At 33.6% G+C, this 26,498-nt stretch overlaps 1 protein-coding gene across 1 annotated transcript in view; it reads left to right on the top strand.

Moving 5' to 3' along the window:
* Window positions 1-4,282: 4,282 nt before the first annotated feature.
* LOC111519058 (myb-like protein I) overlaps window positions 4,283-26,498 on the top strand; it is a 34,984-nt gene continuing 12,768 nt past the window's right edge. The window contains exon 1 of the mRNA XM_023177840.2: window positions 4,283-4,402. Within this exon, the coding sequence (XP_023033608.1) occupies window positions 4,367-4,402 (36 nt within the window). The 5' untranslated portion in view covers window positions 4,283-4,366. The remainder of the gene's footprint in view (window positions 4,403-26,498) is intronic.

The raw sequence follows: 26,498 nt of genomic DNA, 5'->3' as shown, positions 1-26,498 counted from the left end.
AAAACATAATTTTTACTAAATCGTGATTTTCTCAGAAAAGATGAAAATTTTACTTTTTGAGGTTTTAATGCCAACTGAAAGTCAATTTGCTGATGGATAAACTGATATATGAATTTCAAAAATCGGTCAAAAATTGACACTATTACAGGATCACAAAGTTGGGGTTAGGTGAGAATATTTGAGGTTTTATGTAAAAAAACATAATTTTTACTAAATCGTGATTTTCTCAGAAAAGATGAAAATTTTACTTTTTGAGGTTTAATGCCAACTGAAAGTCAATTTGCTGATGGATAAACTGATATATGAATTTCAAAAATCGGTCAAAAATTGACACTATTACAGGATCACAAAGTTGGGGTTAGGTGAGAATATTTGAGGTTTTAGGGATTTCTATGTAAAAAAACATAATTTTTACTAAATCGTGATTTTCTCAGAAAAGATGAAAATTTTACTTTTTGAGGTTTTAATGCCAACTGAAAGTCAATTTGCTGATGGATAAACTGATATATGAATTTCAAAAATCGGTCAAAAATTGACACTATTACAGGTTCACAAAGTTGGGTTAGGTGAGAATATTTGAGGTTTAGGGATTTTCTATGTAAAAAAACATATTTTTACTAAATCGTGATTTCTCAGAAAAGATGAAAATTTTACTTTTTGAGGTTTTAATGCCAACTGAAAGTCAATTTGCTGATGGATAAACTGATATATGAATTTCAAAAATCGGTCAAAAATTGACACTATTACAGGATCACAAAGTTGGGGTTAGGTGAGAATATTTGAGGTTTTAGGGATTTTCTATGTAAAAAAACAATTTTTACTAAATCGTGATTTTCTCAGAAAAGATGAAAATTTACTTTTGAGTTTTAATGCCAACTGAAAGTCAATTTGCTGATGGATAAACTGATATATGTATTCAAAAATCGGTCAAAAATTGACACTATACAGGTTCACAAAGTTGGGTTAGGTGAGAATATTTGAGGTTTTAGGATTTCTATGTAAAAAAACATAATTTTACTAAATCGTGATTTTCTCAGAAAAGATGAAAATTTTACTTTTGAGGTTTAATGCCAACTGAAAGTCAATTGCCGATGGATAAACTGATATATGCATTTCAAAAATCGGTCAAAAATTGACACTATTACAGGATTACAAGTTGGGGTTAGGTGAGAATATTGAGGTTTTAGGGATTTTCTATGTAAAAAAACATAATTTTTACTAAATCGTGATTTTCTCAGAAAAGATGAAAATTTTACTTTTTGAGGTTTTAATGCCAACTGAAAGTCAATTTGCTGATGGATAAACTGATATATGAATTTCAAAAATCGGTCAAAAATTGACACTATTACAGGTTCACAAAGTTGTGGTTAGGTGAGAAAATTTGAGGTTTTAGGGATTTTCCTTGCAAAAATAACATAATTTTTACTAAATCATGATTTTCTCAGAAAAGATGAAAATTTTACTTTTTGAGATTTTAATGCCAACTGAAAGTCAATTTGCTGATGGATAAACTGATATATGAATTTCAAAAATCGGTCAAAAATTGACACTATTACAGGTTCACAAAGTTGGGGTTAGGTGAGAATATTTTTTAGGGATTTTCTATGTAAAAAAACATAATATTTACTAAATCGTGATTTTCTCAGAAAAGATGAAAATTTTACTTTTTGAGATTTTAATGCCAACTGAAAGTTAATTTGCTGATGGATAAACTGATATATGAATTTCAAAAATCGGTCAAAAATTGGCCGCCCATTTAGATACCGTGGGCATTAAGCATGGGAATTTGTTTTCTGTCTGCTGGTTAGATTACAAAATGCTGAATATGGGCATACAAAATCGCCACTAATACCTTTCGGGGCTAGTTGGACAACTGATGGGGAAGGGGGTTGAGTGCTCACTCAAACATTTTCTAGGTATTTAGATAAGTCAAATGATAATTACTTTTATTTGCTTTGCTCGATGAAGAGAAGGGGTGCATATTGAAAATGTTGTAATTATTTGTAAATTCTACACAGAGAAAAAAACCCAAAAAAAAACCAACTGAAAATTTCTACTTTAAGCTGGGTCTCTCCTTTGATTATAAAAATTTTCTTGAACTGTTGTCTCCTTTCCTGTTTTTTTGAATAGATTACTGTTATTTTCACGTTGCCATGGCATAACTTTGGGCTTACAAATATTTAAAGCATACTTTTAGGGTGACATGTGATCACAATGTGTTTGTAACTTGAATTCGCTGCAAGAAACTTCAATTTGCCTTGCCAACGTTTATCCGAGTTCAAATAGTGGATCAGACAGCTGGAAATCGGCTCAAATTGAGGCGTGAGCAGTAAACTTAAAAGCGCGATCAGTTTAAAAAAAAAGCTTTGCTACGACGTTCGACTCCAAGGTTGCATGTTCGACTCTATTGTCGGAGTTTGACTCTTTTGCTCGATTGAATGGTCGGAGTCTGACTCTATTGCTCGATTCCGACCATTTCTCACGATTTTTACTCTCTTTTTACTCTCTTTTGCATAAACAGTGATCTTTTGTTGGAAGTTGGATCGGCTTGCATGTTGGATCGAGCTGCGACATCGAGTTGCGAGCCCCCCTTGCAGCGCCGTCAAACATAGTCTTTAAACAACCCCTTATAAATTAACGAGCGAGACCTCCACCTCTGCCTCCTCTCATTCCAAAAACAACTGTGAACGTGAATGGTAACGGTGCGTGAGAGAGCAAACATAAAATTTACAACAAAAAGAAATAAAAGCGATCGGTAATAATAATATTCCGGGACGGCGGGCAAAAAAAAAAAATAAAAAAAAAAACCGGGGAGACAACAAAAATGGTTCCAATTTCTATTTTTGTTTTTGTTCTTCTGTTTGCAAAAACCAAAAGAAATAAATAAAAAACAACAACAGAGAAAGAAAGAAAAGACCAAAAGAATAAGAAAGAAAGAGAGGAGAAAACATGTGTATATTGTTAACAAACAAAAAAATTTACAAAAAAGTCATGTGCAATTTGTGGGAAAACGTGCATAACTTTAATTATTACTTTACCCCCTTCCCAACTCACCTCATGACCCCTTCCCTTGAAGCCCTCTTCTTACTCTCTTCATTTATTTCTGTAAGGAAGTGAAATACTTTCTCATTTTCCCTGCTAAGAGGATATGCCAAATATGAGATCAGCCCGATTAACTAGTCTATTTGACCGGGTTCTTCGAGCGTAAACACAGCAAAATAAAACCAAGATTACAAAAAACCAGGGAAACGAATTGTTAGAGAAAAAAACATAATAAATAAATAATGATGTCAGTTTCAATAATCGAAAGTAATAAATATTGGCATTAGTTTTGAATAAATATTTTTTTTTTTTGATTTTGTTTTTGTGCAATTAATTTAATTAATTAATTAATACATTCTAAACTAAAAATCAATTCCAAGTCAGTTTTGTGTCTCTCTTGTATGCGAGCCTCTGTGCGTGTCCGTGTGTGTGGCTGAGTGGTAAGCAGCAGCTGTCCAGAAGCGTGAAAATATGCGAAAAACTAACAACAATGCCAATTTAAAAGCAGAAAGCACACACAGCAGCAACAACAACAGCAACAACAACTAACGGTATCCAAAGGAATCTCTAAAAAGAGATAGAGAACGCAATAAAACAAAAAAAAAAAAAACAAAAAAGAGTTGAAATTTAGCAGGACACAACGAAAACAAACAAAAAAAAAACAGGAGAAGAGAAACAGAAAACAAAGATCAAAACAAAAACAAGAAACATTGACAATTGCAGGGTGAACAGGAGCAGCAAGCTAACCTCATCTCCCCCTCTGTTTCGCACTCTATCTCTCTCTTACACACTGTTAACAATTAACAGTTACAAGCAGAGAGCTGCTCTCTCACGCACAATGGATGCAGGGGATTTGGATTTTCAAATGCCGTGTCGCTATTTCAAAAGTTCTTTTGCGCGTTCGCTTTCGCTGAATAGCAACAACAACAACAACAACAATAATGGGAACGTTGCCTTGGCATTGCCCAAGAAACCGCAAACAACAATTGAGGCCAACAAACAGCAGCAGCAGCACCAGCACCAGCAGCAGCAGAAGGAGATAGATATGAAGATGGCAATGATGATGATGAAAGAAACGCAAACGGAGGACAGTAAGAAATTGATGTCGGATTCATTTTCTTGCCTAACCCCACCGCCTCCTGCATTGCCGGCGCGTCGTCACACTATCAGCAACAACAACAACAACAACAATAACAATTTGTTACATTTTAAACCAGCAGCAACAACAACTAATCAGCTGCCTCCTCCTTCCTCTTCATCATCATCTTCATCGTCATCGTCAACTTCGCCTCATCCAGCTACTACTGCAGTTCCCCCTCTACCAATGCAAAGGAATCTCAATCTTGTCTGGCCATTGCAGGTTTGTATATCGAGCCTTTTTTGTAGTCGTAGTAGTTGTTGTCTGGGATATGTATTTATGTCACCTTGTTGTTTGTCACGTAGCCTTGACAGCCGACCCCCATCAGTTCCCTCCCCTCTCACCACCTCCCACTTACTAGGCAGCTCCCAGGAATGGCAATGGGGATCCGTGTATTATGACAGAGGTCTCCTCTTGTTTTTTTCTCTCTCTCTCTCTCTCTCTCTCTCTCTGCTCCGGTCTTTCATTTTTTAAGGTCAACTTGATTTATGTGCGAAAAATTGTATGAAAGTAAAGTGTTGATAGCGTGTATGTGTGTGTGTGCTTGTGTGGGTTTCACTTGACCATCATCATCATCATCATCATCTTCATCTTAGTTTGTTGTCGTCAACAACATTCAAAGTACTTAATGGCATTTGTGGAGTAGTTGCAGTAGTCAGTTATTAGGTTTTCAATTCATTTAAGAAAGTTGGCCTAATTATATTAACAAGTTCAAAGGAAAAACTACACAACAAATTGAAAAACTCATGCCAAAATCCCTTTATAGCCATTTTCTCAACATTATTTCAGTTTTGTTGACAATTTTACTGGCTTTGGACTAACAATTTTGCTAAAGTCTTCGTTTAACGTCAAAATTGTGTGCGAAAAGTCATTAGCCATGAGGTGAAAGGCTCATTCTAGGCATCCCCGTAGTTACTTATACAAACTAATCATCATTTAGAAAAAGTGGCAAGGAAGATCTTTATAATATGTTATAAAGAGATCATTAGGATCTCTTTTTTAGTAGGTTTTTAAAGAATTTAATAATACTTTCTTTGGTTCTTCATAATTCAATGGATAACTAAATATAGCAAAAAACTTTTAGAATATATGTACATACATATGTACATACATCACATGGTGTCCTATAGGTCAAAAATATTACATACCAATTATTAAATTGCATTATTAAGATTATAATATTGGTAAATTTGATCAAAATATATACACTCATGATGAAAATAATAGGTCCACTTCAATTCCCTAAGTTATATTTAATTTTTTGGTTATCAAATCACTGAAAATCTATTTTTGTTTCATAATATCCAATGTATCCTCCTTTTTTTCGCATTACTTTTCCCAACCGGTTGGGGGAAACTCTTAATGAAAGCTTGGCAGGGCTCTATCGACTTCGGGCTTCGTCAACGCACTCCCACAATTATCGATTGTTGGCACTTTTTCTATTGCCGCCTGATTCGATAGCTCACGCCACAAGTTATCGATGAGATTCAGATCAGGAGACTGACTGAGCCAAGCGAGAATGTCCACTTTATTGACCTCTAACCAAGTAAAATTTGATTAATTGTAAGATAATACAAAAAAAGTTGTGGTAATCTAAAGTCAATAAAGTTAAATTTTAAGGGGTGTACATATTATTTTCATCATGAGTGTATGTAAATGTCAGTTCCTTAATATAGTAGAGTAAAAGATTTATATATCGTACATCAAGAGTCTAAAACTATATATTAAAGTCGTCAAAATCTATGAAACAGATATAAAGGAATCATAAATTAGTCAGAAATGTCAATTCAGTTTATAAATTAAAACTAGTTATTTTACTTGGTGCAAGGTATACAAAAGTCTTTACTTCATTTGTATATTCATTTTTAAATTACGTATTAAATGTACATATAATATGCTATATATTGTCTTTGCGAAATAATTATCGATTTAAGGTCTTTGCCGATTCTATTAAAGTGTCATAAGTAAAACTAATAAATAAATATTGCAAAATTAAAGTTCTTTGTAAAAACTCATAAATTCATTTACTCCATGTATTCCTTTTAAGTTGATTTGCCTACAAGCTATAGATACAGTCGAGTCTCGATAATTCGTACCCTGCTAAATCGAAAATATTTCGTAAGAAACTGCTGATTCCTTAAAAAAACTTCGTGAGAATGGAAAACTCGATAAATCGAAAACCTCTGTAATTCATAAAAAATTCTGTTCCCTTGTCATTTCGAATTATCGAGACTCGACTGATTAGCTATAGTACATACTTATGTACATACATATGTATATGAAACTGTAAGATCTTTAGAGATCTGTGCAAAATTTCCTTTACCAAGAACCTATAAAAATGTAGAGCCAAACAAACAAATATAAAAATTTTAACTTTTCATTTATTCTGGAAAATTTTGTTGTTGGAATTTTCAAAGAAATTTAAACAACGGAAAAGTGCAAAGAACATTTCATGTAACATTAATGGAGCATTCAATATTAAACTGAAAGCATTGTTCAAGGTTATACACACACACACACCTCCTCCCCACCTTTCCACATATCTCCAGCTGACTGTAGTTAACCTTCAATTATGGCACACATTTTGGGCTATTTCCTCTTTCCTTTCCAAATTGTTTGAAAAATCAAACGCATATAAACATTGAACAAAATAACACAACAAAGCAAGGTCTGGGTCTATACACTAGTGCAAGTGGCAATAGGTAGTCTAGGCAACAATTAGAATTTTAGTTTGTGTTTAGTTTTTATTGTGTTAAGGCATTTTCTCTCCCTCCAAACCCCTGACTGACACATTCCTTTCCCTCAAGTGCGTGATGCGAATGCGTGTGGTGAGGCACAAGGCACTAGGCAAAGGTCAGACCCAAGTCGAAGATAATTTAATGATTACTATATGGCTATAAAGGTGGGCTGGGATGGAGATTAAATATATAGCAGAAAACTGAAAGTTTGTGCCAACAACAACAACAACAACAACATCGAAATTGAAACAAAAGGAAGGCGTCAGCTAAAATACTCAACAAGTTGGTTGGCCTTTGTCATAGTTTTTCGAAACGGTGGGTGGGTTGGATTGGTTGATTGGTTTGGCTGGCTGGCAACTTGAAGTTGTCTCATTATGAAATGTCGTCAAGATTTGCGGCTTTAATAGTTGTCAATAAAATGTAATGAGAAAAAGTAGCACTGACTATTTCACACAAAGCTCAAAGAGTGTGAGAGGCGAGAGGGAGGTAGTGTTAGAAAGAGAGTCAATCGAAGAGTTATAAAGTTACTTAGTCTAAACATAATACGTGATGTTGCAATTGATTTCATTTAGACATTAGCCTCTTTTTTAGCTTCTTTAGATTGCATTTATCTCAACATTTTGGGAAGATATTTTAAAAGCGATTGACTTTGATTTGTCAAGCCTCTAGAAGTCCTTCAAAAATCTTGCCTTCAGCAGGCGATTAATGAAGAAAGAGAAAAGTCCATTAACTATGTATATACAATGTTAACCCAAATATTCTCAAAAAACTTATAAGTTAAGAGTTTAGATCAGAATAATGATAGAGTTTTTCTTTCTACTAGTTGGGATTGACTTGAGTTTTGTATTTAAGTCTCAGTGACAACTTTAAGTTTGGCCCTCGTCTTACTTGCATTTACACATCTCTTTCTCTCTCCCTCTCTGTGTCTTTCTGTCTCTTTCTTCTTTGATTGTCACTTGATACTTGCTTGGATTGCTTGGTTGCCATTACCGAGCCGTGCCATGCCATGCCGTGGTCGTTGTGGCCACACTTCAATGGCGCTGAGAGGAGCATAATTTGAATTTTTCTAACGCAGCTGCTGCTTTGACTTTCGCCTCCCCTTTGCTACCCCGCCCTCCTCCCTGCTCTTGTCATGCCGCCTTTCTCACCTTTTCTATCATATTGGTGGTGTAGGAGAGTTCATTGCATTTCTTATTGCAGCTTTTCACTTTCAATTGGCAAAAAGAGAAAAAAAAAAAAACATTCCAACAACCGCAAGGGGAAAAAGCGTGCGTATATGTTGACAGCAGCTGCCACATGGTTTTTTAGCTTTTTTTTTTGGTTTTTGGTTTTCGGTTTACGGTTTCTTGGTGACAATTTTTCTTCTTCTTTGTTTATTTCACTTTATGAGCCATGTCAATTATGTTGACCTCCACCGTTTTGGCTTACCTAATCGCATGCGTTTCACATAATCTTTTAGCTTTAAAGATTGTCATTCGTCGTCGTCGTCGTCGTTGGTTGTCATCATCATATCAAATGTCTTCATTTTATGAGTTATAGACCATGACGAAAAAACAACGACATCAAACCATATCTACATAAATGCTATATTATATACCCAAAGTGGAGGATGGAACCTGCGTATGTGGGTAGCTAATTAGACGTTTAGTCTAATTGGTTGTCATTTATGTACATACATATGTATTTGAATGACTAGGAAGCTAAGAAGGGCAAACAATCTCCATCAATCAGCCAGAGGTTTCAATCATATTTGAGGCTTTAAAAACAATTATTGAATGGGGTGATTTATTCCAAAATTTCTTCGCTTAAGATGGGAATTATGTAACGTGATGTAGAAGCCATGGACTTTATCCAAAAAGGGGGTTTATCCAGGGGGTTTGATTATTTCTGTGTAACTTATACTTAGTCGAAGAAATAATTTAATTTCAACCTTTTTCAATAATCTTAAAATTCTAATTTTCATTCTCAATTCAAAACTCTCTCATAAATATCTTTATCCTTGTAAAGGCTTTTTAATATGTAAGTAGATTGAACTATTTGGTTACTTTTTGCCTTATTTCTATGCCATGTAACTTGATCAGAACTTGCATCATATCATTTTTAATATTGCTAATTTGCATTGCGCAAAATCGTGATTTTTAAGCGTTTTATAAGACAAATGGAACCAATTCCAGGTTTTTGCATTTTCGATATTTACCCTGTTTACTTAAAAAACTTACTTATTCATAGTCCTTTAAAATAACGACCAAATCTTCATAATGTGTCGTATCCTGATAGTTGATTTCATTTTTTGTTTGGGTGGTGCTTTCAATATCTTTTTATTCAGATAGATAGGCTCGTATTTTGAACTAAAATATCAAGAAATTAGTTTGCAAATTTCATTAATTTTGACAACAGTTCAAAAGAGTTTTATTTGAACATTTCGTTTCGATTGAATCTCTTCATTTAATAAGATTGAATTATTATGCGTAAGAAAAAAAGTCTAAAATCTGAAAGCACTTGAATCTATACAGCAGTGACAATAAGTATTCGGACTATTCAATCTCTTCATTATCAGAAAAAAGTTCATCAAAATTTACACAGTCTACTTTTCTTCTATTAGTTCATTAGTTTTTTATATTTAGTTAATATTTGGTTAAAGTAAATTTAACTCTTTTCTTTATGTTATCACCTAATTTTAGTAGAAAAGCCTTCGAAACCCAAAATACAAAATTTTTAAAATACCTTTAAAGTCACTTGAGATTATTTAGTTAAGGTATAAGTTAAAATTGATTATTTAAAGTGTCTGTCTATATGAAGTACATTTCGATAAACCTAAATATTTTGTGAAATTCAAACAACTTGCCATATATTTTTAACTTGATAAGAATTTTAAATGTAATTTGTAGTATTCAAATAAATCCGCTTTTATAGGGAATAAAAACATTTACGTACACATATGTATGCACATGTTTATTTGTATAGTGTAAGCAAACTTTTGGCCAACAGTGTAAACATTTTTGCCAATTTTATTTCTTGCTGTTTCGTTTAACAAATTCATTTTAATTGTTTCGCCCATTAAATTAAACAATTTATGAATGTGTAGATGAATTTGTTTATGACTTTTTCTTTTCATTTCATTTCAAAAGAGAAAACAAGATTAATGAAACTATGAAAGGAATCAGTTCTAAGAACTTTATGAGCATAAATCACAGAGAGAGAGAAAAAAAAAACATAAATAGGGAAAAGCCAATATTAAAGTTCTTTAAAAATGAAAAACCACACACATTCAACATATGAGAAAGACAAACTTGGAGGTGGGGAAACGCTGCTGCAACTGCTCTTCAATCGTCAATGACATTAGCGAGGGGAAGCTAGGAGGATAAGAGAAGGGGGTGGGGGGTGGTAAATTGGTGGTACTAGCCTCCGGCAGGTTACATTACGCAAAAAGCCAAAACCAAAAGAAAACAAAAACACCAAAAAAAAAAATAAAACCAGAGGACCAAAAAATAAAATTGAATTAATGGCAAGCTTTTGAATACTCTACCAAACTTAGAGAGCAACAGCTTTACTCCTCAAAGTGAAGAAGTTTTTCACAATATTTATAATGTCATTCAGTGAATGTATCCATTATATGGGTAAGGGTAATAAAAACGCCAACGAGAAAGAAAGAAATAAATGTGTCTGTTGATTTTGCGCATTTTCTGTTGGCCACCAAAGGGAGCAAGCTCCTCCTCCTGCTCTTCCTCCTTTTCCACTACTACAACTCACTCTTGCCGGCTCCCACATAAATTTTTTCCCCATTTTCTTTTTTGGCCATTGCAAAGAGTGAAGAGTGGCACGAAAGGGGCGAGGGTAGGGGAGGGTCTCATGCAAGAGAAGAAAAAGAAGAAGAATTTCCTCACTTTATTTTCCCAAGTGCTTCTTCTCTTTTGCAGACAAGTGTGATATTTATTTATAGCCAGAAGTTGGAAAAGCTTCAAGATAAATGGAATTGGGTTAACATTGCATTTGAGTATTATGCCAAACCCCCAATTCCCCACCACCCAGAGCCCCTCATCACATATGTTATTGAAACGAACTCAAAGCAATGTATGAATAAATAAATGAATTAAATGATTTAACAATTGAATACCCAAAAGTATTCCCAATTACTCTCGTGATATTTCATTCAGTATTTTTGGAAACTTTTGTTTTCATTTCTGTAAATGTAAATGACAATTTTAGAGTAGTTATTTAATTGTAATTGCAATTTTATTTGATTTAATCACTCTGTAATTGTCATTAGCTCTGCCAATCATTTCAAAGCTACAACTAGTTGGGAATTACAACTGAAACAAAACTTTCCAAAAGTTTTGCGTCCTTGAGGGGTGAAAAGCTTATTTTAAATGTAAGAATGTAAACAAATTTCGCACAAATATGTGAAAGATTCATGACTTATTTTAATCAAATTATAAAATAAATACCTATCTGAAAATTCAGCTAGTTAGTTGGAATTTTCTTTTCTTGCTTTTTGGATTGTGAAATTTGTTGTCGTTGTCATTGTCGTCTTCATCTCATTAGCTTCGGCTTGCCGGAAACTAGTTGACCATTATATTTGTCCATTTATTTCTATCTATCCATCCTATCGCTCCATCGCTTCATCGCTCTATCGCTTCAACTTGCCTATGCCAATTAAGCCACATTGCATGTCTGTCTGTCTGCGTTTGTATCGGTGTTTCTCTCTTCTTCTTCTCAATTGCCAATCGGCAATCTGTCTCCTTTTGCCTATTGATTGACACATTGATATACATACACCATAACATATTAGACACATAGATTCATACATACAAAGTTTGATCAGTTTGAAGACGAAAAAAAAAACGAAAAAAAAATGTTGCCCAGTTTGATTTGGCTTTGGGTTTTCATTTGCGTTTAGGCCATCATTTAAATGCCAGTTGCACACGCATGGCCAAAACAATTAGCCTTTACTTTACTTTTGTGGCCATTTGAAAAGATAAGTTAAGTATATGGATATGGCACATATGGGGATATGATTATGGTCAGCGACGAGAGCCAGTCAAGAAATGCATAAAATTGCCATTGCTAAAAGTGCTATGGAATGGTATGTGGAATGTGTGCATTACGAGAGAGAGACAGAGATATAACAGACAGAGAGAGAGAGAGAGAGAGAGAGAGAGAGAGATAGAGGCAGATAAACAGAGATGGTGATATGCAAGTAGTAAGCTCTATTTATGAAACTTAAAGTGAACAATTGTGATTAATTAATGTTGTAATTTAATTTTCGTTGTCATTTATTGGAGCAAACCAAGTTCCCTCATTAGGAGATCCACTCGATAGAATTGGCATAAGCTATAACAGCTATTTCAAAACCTAATTTCCATATTTTCTTACTTTTGTGCTACAACCGATTGAGAGTTTTTAAAAAGAACCAAGAAAATCATATTTTATTCTTTAAAAAATTCGCCATGTATGTATCTAGATTCTAGAATTATTCAATCTTATTCGAGAAAAGCTTTTATTTTATTAATCTCAGAGATTGACCTCGAGGTCAAGAAAGTCCTTCCAATAATTTACAACGATTTCTTATGAAATATGTGAATATTTTTCGGTTAAATGAATCGTATTGACATTTCAAAACATTTCTATCAGAAATTTTCGCCAACCTAGTCGTAGACTTGTCTCAAGAAATGTTGGAAATGTTTTTTTTTTCTATTGGATTTGTGTCGACCTTTTTGAGTTTTATCAAAAATTCGATTGTAAATAGCATAGATTTGTTCATATTAAAAAAAAAAATAAAAAAAAAATTTAAAATAAACAAAAAGTTAAAAAAGGATTGTTTTTTTTTTTAGCGCTAAAAAGAGGTAAAAAATGTAAAAAAAAAAATATTTCTAAGATTAGGAATTTTCGTCGTATTGAGAAAATTGTATAGATTTCTTTAAATAAAAAAAAAAAAAATTTTCGTCGTCTTGAAAAAATTCCTAAACTTAGAAATATTTTTTTTCACCTTTTTATCATCCCTACCCAGAAAAAATTAAGGTAAACTTTTGACGTTCTTTGTTTTTGCACTATTTTGGAATTGGAATCGAACAGTTTGGAGGTAAAATCATTCTTGAATATTGAAATTCGACTAGTTTCAGAGAAAAAAAGGTCGGTTTTGGGAGGAAATTTACGTTATTTCCCCCATCGACCGATCCGCCACTGCTTATTCTATACCAATTCGATGTTAAAATATACCAAATTATATTTATTTGTTTGAAATATTCAATCAAATTGCAAAAATTGTTTGCACTATTTATATAGTATATTTTACGTCTCTCTGTCTATCTATTCCAAAAACGCAATTTCTAATCCCACCACCAGCACCTCCCCCGTGGCTTTAAGTTACGCATTAGCATTTTGCGTCTTAAATTAGGTGCTCACTTTTTCACACGGTACTTAAAATTAATGCCACAAAAGAATTAACCCCCAAAAAGATGAGTCACACAACAAAACACACACTCACACACATACACACATAGGCAAATTTCGAATAACCAGAAGCGGGCGACTTCTGCACCTATCAAAAATAAGAAAAAAAAATTTATTTTCCCACAAAATGTCTACATTTAATGGGGGGCCCCCCTCCGCTTTCGGTTCGGTTTACTCTTCTCTCTTTCTGTTATATTTTTTTGTTTGTGCGTTTTAATTTAAACACTGTTAATTTAGTTGTTACGCTTAAAAACCCAAAAAGCATCTTGATAAATGAAACAAAAAAAAATAAAAACAAACGTTAAATTTTTCTCTTTTCAACAACAACAACAACAACAACAACAAAAAGAAAAGTTACATGAGCTAAAAAACAGAAAAAAACGTAAAGAAAAATGAAATAATTTCACCTCCAAAACGAGTGATATCAATCCTTTTGATTTCTTCTTGACTCATGTGTGTGTGTGTGTGTGTGTGTGTAGAGTAGTATGTATGTAATTTGAGCAACAACAAAAGCCAAAGTCGTCGTCATCATCATCGTCTTCTGTTGTGTCGAGCTAGAATTTATTATTTCCGCCAACATGTTGCCCGAAACTCCCTTTTTGTCTTTCTTCTTTATGTTGTTGTTGTTGTCGTTATCCCTCCCCATCAACATATGTACATATATGTATGTATGTATGTACATATAGTTGACAAGCATTCGGTGGCGTTATTCCATTGAGTCAGAGCAACAGGTACGCATGCGCAACAACATCATGATGGTTGTTGTTGCTGCTTCTACTGGGGTGTCTGCTGAAGAGGAACGACAGCAGCAGCGAAGTTGACGTAGTTTTGCGGCGCAAACGCAGCGAAACGTGTTCACTGCGGTCCCTATATAAAGATATATATATATATATGTATGTACATATATGCCGGCTGCTGTTTTACTTTAATTTGGTATACCCTGATGTTGTTGTTGCTGTGTTATCGGCGCAATTCCGCCTTTTGAAATTTACTGCTCCGTTGAGCTTTTTTTTTTCGTTTTTGTTTGTTGGGCTACTGAAAAGCATGGTGAAGAGGGTGCGGGGTGGGGTTAGTTAGAGTGGGGATTTGTATTTATTTTACACTTGATGAACACTCCCCAAAACGCCTCCCCCACCTGCTCCTCCTCCTCCTACTCCTTCTTCAGCAACCACCCACATAACATTTTTGAAAGAACTTTATTTTAGCGATGAAAGCGTGACAAATAAAAATTCTTAAGCTTATGAATCGCAAAAATATATAGAAAATGATTAATATTGAAAATATTTTTGTGGTCAAGCTTTAATCGCACGCTAAATTATCCGATTAAAACATTGTTTTTTTTTTATATTTCTTTCTTTTCTTTTGTTATTAGTCAACATTCCAAGTTTCTTTTCATTTGCTAATAAAAATTTGAAAAAAAACACTTTCATCTTGGGCACAATTTGACGCCTGATTTTTATCAATTTTTTTCTTTTTTAATGCTTTGATTCTTTCCTACATAATGTTTAACTCAATTATTTATGTTCTTTAAACTAGGTGCAGGAACTCTTTAAAGTAATTAAAGACATTACATTCAAAATTAAAAAACGTTTATCGTTATCGCATTAAAAAAGAAAAAAATTGATAAAAATCAAGCGTCAAATAATTTTGACTAACAATAAGATGAAAGTTTTTTTTCAACTTCACCCCGAGCCCTTAATATTCTATGTCCATATGAAAAAAAACCAATCAAAAATTATTGTTTGGATCGATCATTTCTATTTTTTTCTATGTATACAATTAGATCTTGATCAAATATGTCAAAGCCACTGATTAGGGTACATAATCAACAATCGTTTGGAAAATACCAAAGTTACCGATCAAAAACTTTTATTTCGATCGTTTGTTCCTATGATAGATATTAATAATTCATAAGGAATAAATGATAAAGGAATCATAAATCATTAAGGAATCATGAATCATTTATGAATCATTTAGAAACCAATAAGAAATCATTCAGGCATTATTTAGGAATGAATAAGAAATTATTTGGGAATCATTTAGGAATTTTTTAGGAATCATTAGAAAAGAAATCATTGAAATATTAATGTATTGTTAAATTTTAGCTAAATAAAATGAAGAAATAGCTTACATAACAATTTCATGATTTTATTTATACAATTTATAATCGACATTATCTTAGTTGACGTTCAATTGAAACTATTTCTTTTGATGTACCTCCGAAAAAAGGGTTTTTAGTTAGTTAAGCTATAGAAATCTTATCGTTTAGGTAACAGAAGTCAAGAACAAAAACTACATAAACTTTCCTATAAAGTTCTTTCAATTGTATTTATGTCGACTATATGACTATAAAAGATATATACTTAGTACTCCTAGATTTTCCAATGAAAAGAAATACCACATTTTGGGTGACTAGACCCAGGAATGCAATGAAGTTCCGATTGAGATTATTAAATGTAGGTATAATATGTAGTGGGCTTTTGACATACATATAAAGTCCTTACGCACAAGATATTAAACTAAATGAAGTAAGTAAGTCGTCTCGCCGACTTAGGTATACCATACACCAGTAAAGCAAATATTTCAACTTTATTAAACAAATGCATTTTCACATGCTTCTTACAAGCATATCTTAGTATCTCGCTCACTCAATCATACGAGCACCCTAGCGCCCCCACCAGCCAACGGCCAACTCCGGCCTTATGGAAAAACGTTTATATGCATAACTCGACTGTTTTCTGTGCGATTTTGATCAAATTTGGTGTTTTGCTAGATATTAGTATAAAATTTAAGTGTGCCAAATTTGATTGCATAAGGTAAAAAAATACGGGAGATAATCAAGTTTTTCAAATTACGGGGGCGGAAAAGGGCGTGGCAAAATGTTTATACATACAAAATGTGTGCATTTACTAAGCGAATATACATACCAAATATGGTGTCTCTAGCTGGAATAGTTTTTGAGATAAACGCTTTTATTAAATTGCGGGGGCGGAAAGGGGCGTGGCAAAAATTTGAAATAAACTTGATCACTCTACATACTACACGAGTCTACATACAAAATTTGGTGGCTCTAGCTCTTATAGTCTCCGAGATCTAGGTGTTCATACGGACAGACGGACAGACGGACGGACGGACAGACGGACAGACGGACGGACAGACGGACATGGCTAGATCGACTCCGTTGTTGATCCTGATCAAGAATATATATACTTTGTGGGGTCGGAGATGCTTCCTTCTGCCTGTTACATACATTTTGGCGACTTTAATATACCATTTCACCCTATGGGTGTATGGTATAAAAATAATATAACTTTTGAATGCTGCTTGATATATTTGGATTTGATGATTTCCTGAATCATTTTACATTTTAATATTGCAATTTTTCTTTCTATTGGAGATTTTTATATGCAAATTAGTTTAGTCAACTTATTTGCTAATATGTTTGTATGTACATATAAAAATCAATTGCTTTTCTGCCCTATTGCTTTCTGTTTTGCTGGTTCGTCTTTTGACATCAACTTAGAGCCCAATTGATAATAATAATAATAATAATAATAATAGCAGCAATAATACATAAGAAGGAAAACTTCCTCGAGGTCAAAGCAATAATCATGAATTCATTCACAACAACAACAACAACAACAACAATAAATTTCTATGTACATGTATATAAAACAGAAAAAAAAACAACAATCCTCAACAATTTTCGCCATTACGTGGGTGAGGGGGAGGAGATTTCTTTATGGCCAAATACTCAAAACTAATTTCATGGCTTTAGTGTTAAGCTTCAGTGCAGTTCAAGCAATAACAACAACAACAACAACAACAACAGCAGCAACAACAACAATTTGTAATAAGGTCAACTGCGCTGCTTTATAAAGGTCACGGCATTCCTTGACTATGGTGAATGGATAGATGGAATATGGTATATAGAGGTAGGTAGATGAGTGGGTGGATAGGTGGTTGAGTGGGTGGTTGGGTGGTTGGTTTGCTTTAGCCACTGCTGCTGCTGGTTGGCTTGTCGCCCCAAGTGGCTAAAAAAAAAGAGATTTCATTCGAGGTTTTTAGTTGTTGCTTTTGCCATTGCAATTCCTTTCCTGATGCAACTGCATCAGCAACAATAACAACAACAAGAAATAAGAAAAACGTTGAAATAATGACAGCCCCAGGGTGGCTCTTTTTTTTTTGTTTGTTGTTGGTGGTGGTGGTGGTGATGGTGGTGCGCGGAGAGACAGAGCAGATGCTGTGGCTGAAATCAAAACATAACCCAAAACAATGCAACAAGCAAGACAATGGCATGAGGTGGATGAGTAGCAGCAGCAAGATGGGAGGAAATGCCGGAAGAAGGGGGGGTATCCACCACAATGCTACCATTAATGAAAATGGCCAGCATGGAACTGCGAAATAGAGATAGTGAGATGAGATGAATGAGACAGAAGAAGAAAAATAGACAGAGAGAGAGTGTGAATAAGTGGCAAATGGCGTAGTTAGCAGGGGCTAAAAAAGCCAAAAAATTACCAACTAATCCAGTTACTAAGATTCTGAAGAGAGAGCCTTTTTTTCGATTTTACTTGTGGTATTTTAACGTTTTTTGAAACAAGAAATAAAAGTTTAGATAGATTAAAATAATAAGAACAATCGAGTATTATAAGATATATGTACATAGATTAGAAGATTGATAAATTAGAAAGATAAGACCAATATAATAAGACAATACAATAAGACTATTATAAGATATATGTAGATTAGAAGATTGATAGATCTGAAATATAAGACCAATTGACTATTATAAGATATTGATTAGAAGATTGTTCCTTTTTTAAGTTTTCAATGGTTAGTTGTTCATTTAGAGTGATTCAAACTAAAGCTAATAGAAATTACTTAACTAATTTTCTTACTAAAATAAACCTAATTTTTCCATACTCACTTCTTTGTAAGATAAAACTCTTGAAAAATGTCTAAATCTGCAATTCAAAAATGTCAAAAAAAAGCCACAAAAGACTTTAATGAAATTTTTTAAATTTTGAATTCCCTCGTTAATGACTATCAAAATCGGAACTTGTTTGCAGTTAACAATCATGATAACGATAAATAGGGAATCTTAAGGAAGTGGCTGTTTGACTTTTTTGTTTCCTTTGAAATATTTGGTTTCTAAGGAACACTTAAGGAACTTATATCATCAAAATTTCAATATTAATACACTCCTGGGCAGCCGATTAGCCCCACCCTATCACATTTAGTTCATGTTTCAAGCTAAACTTTTAATGTATTTAACTTATTTAAATATTAGATATAAAATTATAGAATTTTCTAGACTGGAAATGCACATATGTACATATATACATACACCTATATAAATCGGTTACCTAGTCGGTGGCTCAGTGGAGACCTACTAAATCTACAATTCTGTTGTTCTCTAGTTCGAACCCCGACGTAAGTGGAGTTTCTTCTCCATGGTGAAGCAATACTATAAAAGGTAGTTCCGTCAGGGATAATGGAAACGATTGTGGATAACGAATAATTTTTTCTTTTACCTACATATATAAATCGCTTAAGACAAGTGATTAACATATGAAATTTTTGAATCAAAACTGAGCCCCATTATCAATTGAAAAATGTCTGTCGACGACGCTCTTGAGATTGGGTCCCCATAAGTATCTCAATGCTATGTTGTAAGTGTAGAGAGAAAATGTATCTGTATCTCTGTGTATGTGTGTCTAGGTGTGTGTGTGTGTGTGTGGTATGCATTGCTGTTAGACCATGCCCGCATTGTTTTCATTTCAGAAAACTGCTCCGTTTTCGCATGCTTAATTATGGCCATTGACATGCAACGTGTTGCAGTGATGACTGCGCGACTATTTGTTGTTGTTGTTGTGTATCTATGAGATACACAAAACTAATAAGCACACTCTGTCTCTCGATGTCTCTATCTCTCTCACTCTTTTTCTGTGTGTCCCTGTCTTGGCAGCAACAACAACGTCAGGGCCTATCAAATTAATCATGTCGTATCGCATTTCGCCAGCCCTGTGTGCCGCTTGTGTGTGCTACAGTTACATTTATAGCTCTATTCGGTTATTTAGTTGGTGGCCACCATCTCACCCCTCCTTCCCCGCCCACTTTGCCGGAATTTATCTTTTTTGGCTGCGACATAAATTACTCGCATTTGCAACTTGCAAATGGGACCCAGGCAGAAAAAAAAAGAAAAGGGATGGGTAGACGACGATGGTGTTGGCTAGTTTTTGTTGTTGTTGTTGTTGTTCGGTGGATGCCATGCCAGGCACTTAGTCAGGCAGAGAAAGAGAGCTCTTTAAATTTAGTTCCCCCCACCCCACCACCCCTTTATGTCTCACTCTGTGTTTATATACTCTTTATATACTCCTCTTTCGCCCCCCGCCGCCCACCTACCCGCAATCACAATTTTGCTCTCTCAATCTCCATCTTTTGCTTCCTTTTGCCATATTTCCCTCTATTTCAGCCATCTCATAAATCAGCTGGTTTTAGTTACAGTTTACAGTTTTGTTTACAGTTGTTTTTTTTCGTATCTTTTGGTATGCACATATTTTAATTAGATTTCCCCTAGCCACACTTTGCCTCTAGCACTTTGATAGTGGCAAATATGCTGAAAGGCAGCTAATTTAGATATATATTTGATAATTAGGTTTTTTTTTTCGTTTCTGTTTTTTGAGCGCTCTTAAGTCGAGAAGTGGTTTGAAAATTTAGTTTAGTTTAAAATCAGTTAAAATTTATTATTAAATATATTCAATCTTGTCAGATTCAGATTCAGATGTCAGATGAATGATCAGCGAATCAATAATGTGCCAGACTTGTACTATACTGTACTTATTCTTAGATATATACTACTTGATTCTAGATTCTGCAGTTCAAAGTTATATAGAACTTTTAGAATTAATCGCATAAAACAAATAGCTTGAAATCGTCAGCTGTGACCAATAAAAAGTTTGCTTTAGCCTCTGTTAAAGTCTTGGAATGTAATCTTTTATTTTGTATGAAACCCAAGTCATGGATTCGCTTGACATTGTGTGTTCTGGGAGGGCCAAGGGTATAAAATAAAACTGTTTAAGATTAAACATTGTGTTCATCTGAAATGTCGTTACCAAATCAGATTGACCAAAGAAATATACAAAACGAAAATAAGTCATAAATATTATAACGACGCAATATCAAGTAGCCAACGCTGAGTACGAAATATAAACTATTTTCAATCATTTTCAAGCATTCATTTTTAGGAACAATTGTCGCCCCTTAGAGTCTAATAGTTCATTTTCATACACAACACTTTGATAAATAAAAACAGTTCATATTTTGAATTCAACGAATGAAGATTGGATTTTTTAATTGTGGTTTGAAATTCCCTATTTAAATCTACTTTAAGTTTTTTTTTTCAACTAGAAACTATTTTTTTTCAGTTCTGTTTTATTTTAAATGAGGTTTTCTTTTTGAATAATTCTAGTTTAGCTCGTAGTTCCTCATAAGCTGGACATAGCCCGTAAATTTTAAGACAACTAATCAAGTTGTTTTTTGAGATTTCATTCTCAAGGCTTTATGACAACAGACATCAAAAAATCCTTTAAACCATATATTCTACAATGGCTAAAGACATGTTATATTTGTAAAAGAAAACTGTCCCATATTTTAAATTTTCCACAAGGTTCAAATACTAGAGTTTTCTTTTAAAAAGAAACTCTTAAACTTAAGCCAATCATTTGTTGAATAAGTAAAAGTCTTTCTCTCCATCAAACGCCATTTAGATTTAGCTTTAGCCTTGGTAATTGAGCGATTTTGTTTTTAGTTAACTGAACTAAAATATTTATAAACTTTTCAGTACTTTTAAAGTCACCAAAGAAGTGACGGAAAAGGACAAAACCCTAATTAAATTTAACTTTAAGACGTGTGAAAAACCAAAATGTCGCTTTCTATGGATTATCATCAAAAAAAGTGTAAAATTTATAATTCTGGAAAAAATTTTGATAAAAATTGGCAATTGAAAAATTCTATTCAAAAAGCAAAATTGAAATAAAATTGAAAATTGACTTGCAAATAAAAAAAGAAGAAGTATTTTTTCATCTTTGAACGAAGAAAAGAAAATATTAATATAAAATTTAATAAAATTTTCAGTAAGCGCCAAACCAAAGAAGAAATGGAAGCGTACGATGTACATAAGTAATAAGCAACAGCAACAAAAATATATGTTAAAAGGCAATTAAACGCAATTAGCCAATTAGCATGGGTCATCAACTTGGCCAACAGCAGCCAGCAGTAGCAGTAGTTGAAGGAGGTGGAGGAGGGAGGGGCAGCGCCAACAACTTCCGTTAGAATACAAAACAAAAACAAAATATATATTTGAATTGTGTGTTTGTATATTTGTTAGTTGCTTTTCATTTTGGGCTGTTGGTCTGTTGTTGCTGTTGTTATTGTTGTTGTTGTTGCTATTGCAGAGCGTGCAAAATGTTGTCCCAATTTTTCAAGCATAAAACAAAAACAACAACAACAAAAACTGTCTGCCAGCCGCTTGTAGCCCACATGAAGTTGAACATATAGATAGATAGAGAGCGAGAAGGAGATAGAGAGACATAGACAGATATATCCACCATATACATATACATATGTAAAAGTTGTTTTATTTTGCAACAAAACAAACCAAAAAAAAAAACTATGCAGACGGCATAGACATAATAATAAAAAAGAATTATTATGCAATGTATAAAGTTTTTTTTTTTTTCTCCTTTAATTATTAGTTTTATTTGTTTTTGTTGTTAGCCGGCACTCTTTTTTGTTTTTTAAATTGTTTGTTTTTTTTTTGTTTAGATGATTGTCCAACAATTGAAGATGAAATAAGAGTTTTTTTTTGTTGTTGTTGTAAGCTAAATGATTGAGCAAATAACTTAAGAGAGTGAAGAAGTGGTCAAGGTAATTGCTTAGTTACCTAAACACACATATAAACTTAATAATGATTTGGCCAACACCCACCCAAAAAAAAAAAAAACAGGCAACTCTTAAACTTTCTAATTAGTTCAGAATTTCAACTCAAACAGTTTTGACTTTAACTTTAGGTAAACTAGATGTAGGATTAATTCATCGACGTCTTTAGATTCCCAGTCAAAAGGTCTATAAAATATTCCATATTAAATATTGATTTTTGTTTGATTTAAAGCATTAACAAAAATTCTACCCAATCGACACTTCTATATAAAGAGAATCATCATTACATATATGGATAATCTTACATAAATGATGATAAAGTTTTCAAAATTTATAAATAAATAACAAGCCTTTAAGGTATTCGCCAAATGTTACCAGTTCGTTGAACTGTTAAACACCATAAAAAAAAATAGCCTTAAAAAGGGAATTCTTTTATCCAAATAAAATAAAAAAATAGTAATAAAAAAAAATCCATCCAATGATACATATAATAGTAGCGAGTTTTTTAAATAAATTATAAACATTCAGCAAGCAAACGTGTTGAAAATTTTAAAGTGAATTTAACAGATCCGCTAAAAGAAATAAAGCCACAAAAAAAGGAATCAGAGAAAACTAAGTAAAATACATATGTAAATATCGAAATTTGAATACCCTTATGGTCAGAGAGAAACAATTATTTTCTATATAGAAGAATTATCTTTATTTGAAGAGAAGATTGAACCATGAGAATATAAATATTATGAAGTAAGAGAGGTTTTCATCCATATCCTTCCATTAAAATGAATAATTGTATATCCTGTTTAAATCTTAATAAAACTAATAAACCGATTAGAATGGATATGAGTTAATATCATATACAGTTGATACGGGACCAGAGCCATCACGGAAAATCGAAAAACCCGGTAAACCGACAGCAAAATTTCCACGTATTTCGTACTTGAAATTTTATAAGTACATACATACATACATACATATCTTTAAATCCCTCATACTGACTATGAAAACATGTAATATGTATGTACATACACGCGTATTTCTTATTAATTGCAAACAAAAACGGGGAAGCCCCGAATTCGTTTTATTATTTTAGAAACAAAATTTCCTTTGAAATCACGGATAATAGGGGTAATAACGGTTAACAGTGAGAATAAAACAAATTCAACTTCATCCCGGATAATAGAGGTGCCCGGTTAATGGGTGGCCGGATAATCGAGGTGCAACTGTAATAAAAATAAGTTTTAAGTACTTTAAGTTTGCTTTATGACAATTTCAAGTTACCCATTGATTGCAGGGTATTTGGTAAACTACATGACACATCGTTAAAGAAAATATTGCAACATTTCCGAAATACACTTAAGTTTTATTTTGGTAGGCGCGCAAAAGTGTCGTCATGTTGGAGCATCTGCTGCGAGTATATTTCACATTAAAGGACATCACCACCAGGATAACCAGACTTGACTCAATCCTCTTCTGTTGCTATCTCCCTTTCTCAATCTTATCTTCATGTTTGTCTGCTAGCTGTATGTGTCTGTGTGTGTGTGTGTGTGTCTTCTATAGAGTTTGGCCAGCCAAGTGAACCAATTAAATTGCACTTTTTTTTGTGTGTTTTTTTTTGTTTTTTGAAAGCAAGCAGCGAGGCAAATTAATGTAGCTTCACACTCAAATTTGGTTTTTGGCCTGAGGCGGCAATTGAACACTTGAGAAATGGTTTTGCCTGGCGGGAAGACTCAACTCGACTCTTGATTCAACTCTTTGGCCTTTCTCTCTACACATCACCGCATTTGCCAACTCTTCCTCTTCTCCACGTCTCTCCTTCTCTCGTTATTTAGCACAATTTTCTTGCAAATCACGCAAATGGATTGATTACGCCTTAAATTGATTAATTTTGCTGCCAAAAGCAACTGGAAAAAAACAAAAAAAAAAATGTTCTAATGAATTTCAACCCGCAGAATTCGACTCAAATCAACTCAATTGAATTAATAAAGCAAAGCTAAGAAAAACGAAGAGAATTCTTTTAGTTTTTTGGGTCCAGTTGTTTGAATTGGCCTGTGTCAAGTGTTTGATGCTCTAACGCTTTGAAGTTGTATTACTTATACGCTTGAATTAGTCTACATTCGAAATAGAAACTGACAGGCTGGCCCAAAATGTATCACTAGAAACTAGAGAGAAATACGATGCAACATCATCATCATCATCATCATTGGTAAAAAGGGGAAATCAATTTAAAAGGAAAAACAAAGAACATTGCCACTAAAAGCAAACACCTTAGCAATTATCACGTTGCATCTTTTAGATAGAATATTTTTCCGGTAATCAAAACCATTGGCCATTGGCCTTCCAATGACCAAGCCTAAAAAGACCAACAGTCGGGAGAGGGGTATAGATGGGGAAAAGAGGTAGCCAGTTGGTTAGGTAGCAGTGGGTAATAATAATGCCTTGAAGAACGGAAATGCAAAAGCGACACGCGAGAGGGATTGATACACGACGCCAATGTAATGAATTGAAGTGCATGATCGAGCGGAACTTGAAAATTGTCGGTGTCCCTGTGTGTCTCTGTCTCTGTCTCTCTCTCTATCTCTGCCTCTATATGATCTCGCCTCTCTTCTAACTGTGTTTTGTAGTACCTGTTTTTCGAAATTGGTTAACAAACAAATAAACACAAAAAGGTGTGCTACTAGAGGTCATTCTTTTTGCCTTATTTGAAAGTTGTTTACCAGACAGAAGAGACACCCTCAAAGGGCCAGTGATGTCAGAGCTGTAACCATTACGATTCATTCAATTATGCAATGAATATCTTTACAAGGTATACACCAGGAAAAAGGTGTTTATCAGTATAGATTTTCATGCATGAGTAAAATTTTTGAATATTGAAAGGGAGCTCTGACATTGTTTTGGGTAAACTTGAATCATAGGCCAACTAGAATTGATCCTAACTTTTTTTAACAATGACAATTTAAGGCCAAATTGCTTATACGCCGCTTAGTTACTTGCTTTTGTTGATCCTTTTTGGCTTAAGAGATGGCAAACGTTAGTTAATAATTAAAAATATTATCATTATAGGCTTTAAATTCGTTCAGGAAATATTAAACTATAATATAGTGCAATGTACTTTATATTCTAACGCATTAAAATAGTATAATTATAAAGTCACATTAGTTTAGATAAACGTAAAAAAATGTTACATTTTTTGTTGTTAAATTGAGGACAATTGATGTTTAAGGTAGATTACTTGATGAATTTAAATGGAGGGGTGATGCGAGAGGGTGGGAGACAAATCGCTGGTAATTTAACTGATTTTATCTGTAATAGAAATCAGCATTGTTGAAAATTGATTAAGCGGAATGACTATAGCTTCCAGTAATTGTAATAATAGCAGCAAATGGCAATCCAAGCCAACGCCCACACACAAAGAGACAAGAGACAACAGACAATGCAACAGAAACATAATACCAATACCAATAACCAAATGAGTCAAAACAAAAGCCGCTTAAAGGCACAACAACAACAAAAGAAAAAAGGGTTGACTGGCTGGATGAATGGAGTACGGAATGGAAATTGGGAATGCCACATTAGAGGGCCATTTAAAATGCATTTGTTGGCCAAAGCTTACACAACAATACAAAAAGCCATGGCTAACTAACTAACTTGCCCATGACGACAAGATGATGATGATGATGATAATGATGATTACGGCCAGGTTCACTGTCAAACAGACAGTCAGAGAAAGAGAGAAAAATAGAAATTACCAAGCCAAGTTAAATTGCTGACTGATTGACTTGGGCCTAATCAAGGTCGTCCTAGCATTCATCTCTTGTCTTAAATGCTGTGCGGAAACACATTTTTTTCATTTTTTGTATCTAACCCAATTTCGTGCAAATGATTTTGTCTCCACGATACCCCAAAAACGACAGCAGAAATTCCAAAATGCCTTTACCTCTTTCGCCCCTATACCTGATGATAGGAAAGACGACGACAACAACGAAAAATGGCAATAACAATAATAATAAAAAATAATTATGCTCAATAATAAACAGCAATCAGTGATTGCAAAAGGCAAAACACAATTGAAGAGTTTGAAGTTTTCAACTTTTTTTATATTGTCAACATTTTCAGTTTTGTCATTGTTTTGTTTAGCTTTTAAAGTATTCAGTGTTCAGTCGTTCATTCGTTTGCCCACTCATGTGAGAAAG

This window comes from Drosophila willistoni (genome assembly GCF_018902025.1).
Source record: "Drosophila willistoni isolate 14030-0811.24 chromosome XR unlocalized genomic scaffold, UCI_dwil_1.1 Seg105, whole genome shotgun sequence".
In the NCBI taxonomy this organism is placed as follows: domain Eukaryota; kingdom Metazoa; phylum Arthropoda; class Insecta; order Diptera; family Drosophilidae; genus Drosophila; species Drosophila willistoni.
Note: the sequence above shows the minus strand (reverse complement) of the source record. Positions and strands in the feature narration are given on the sequence as shown.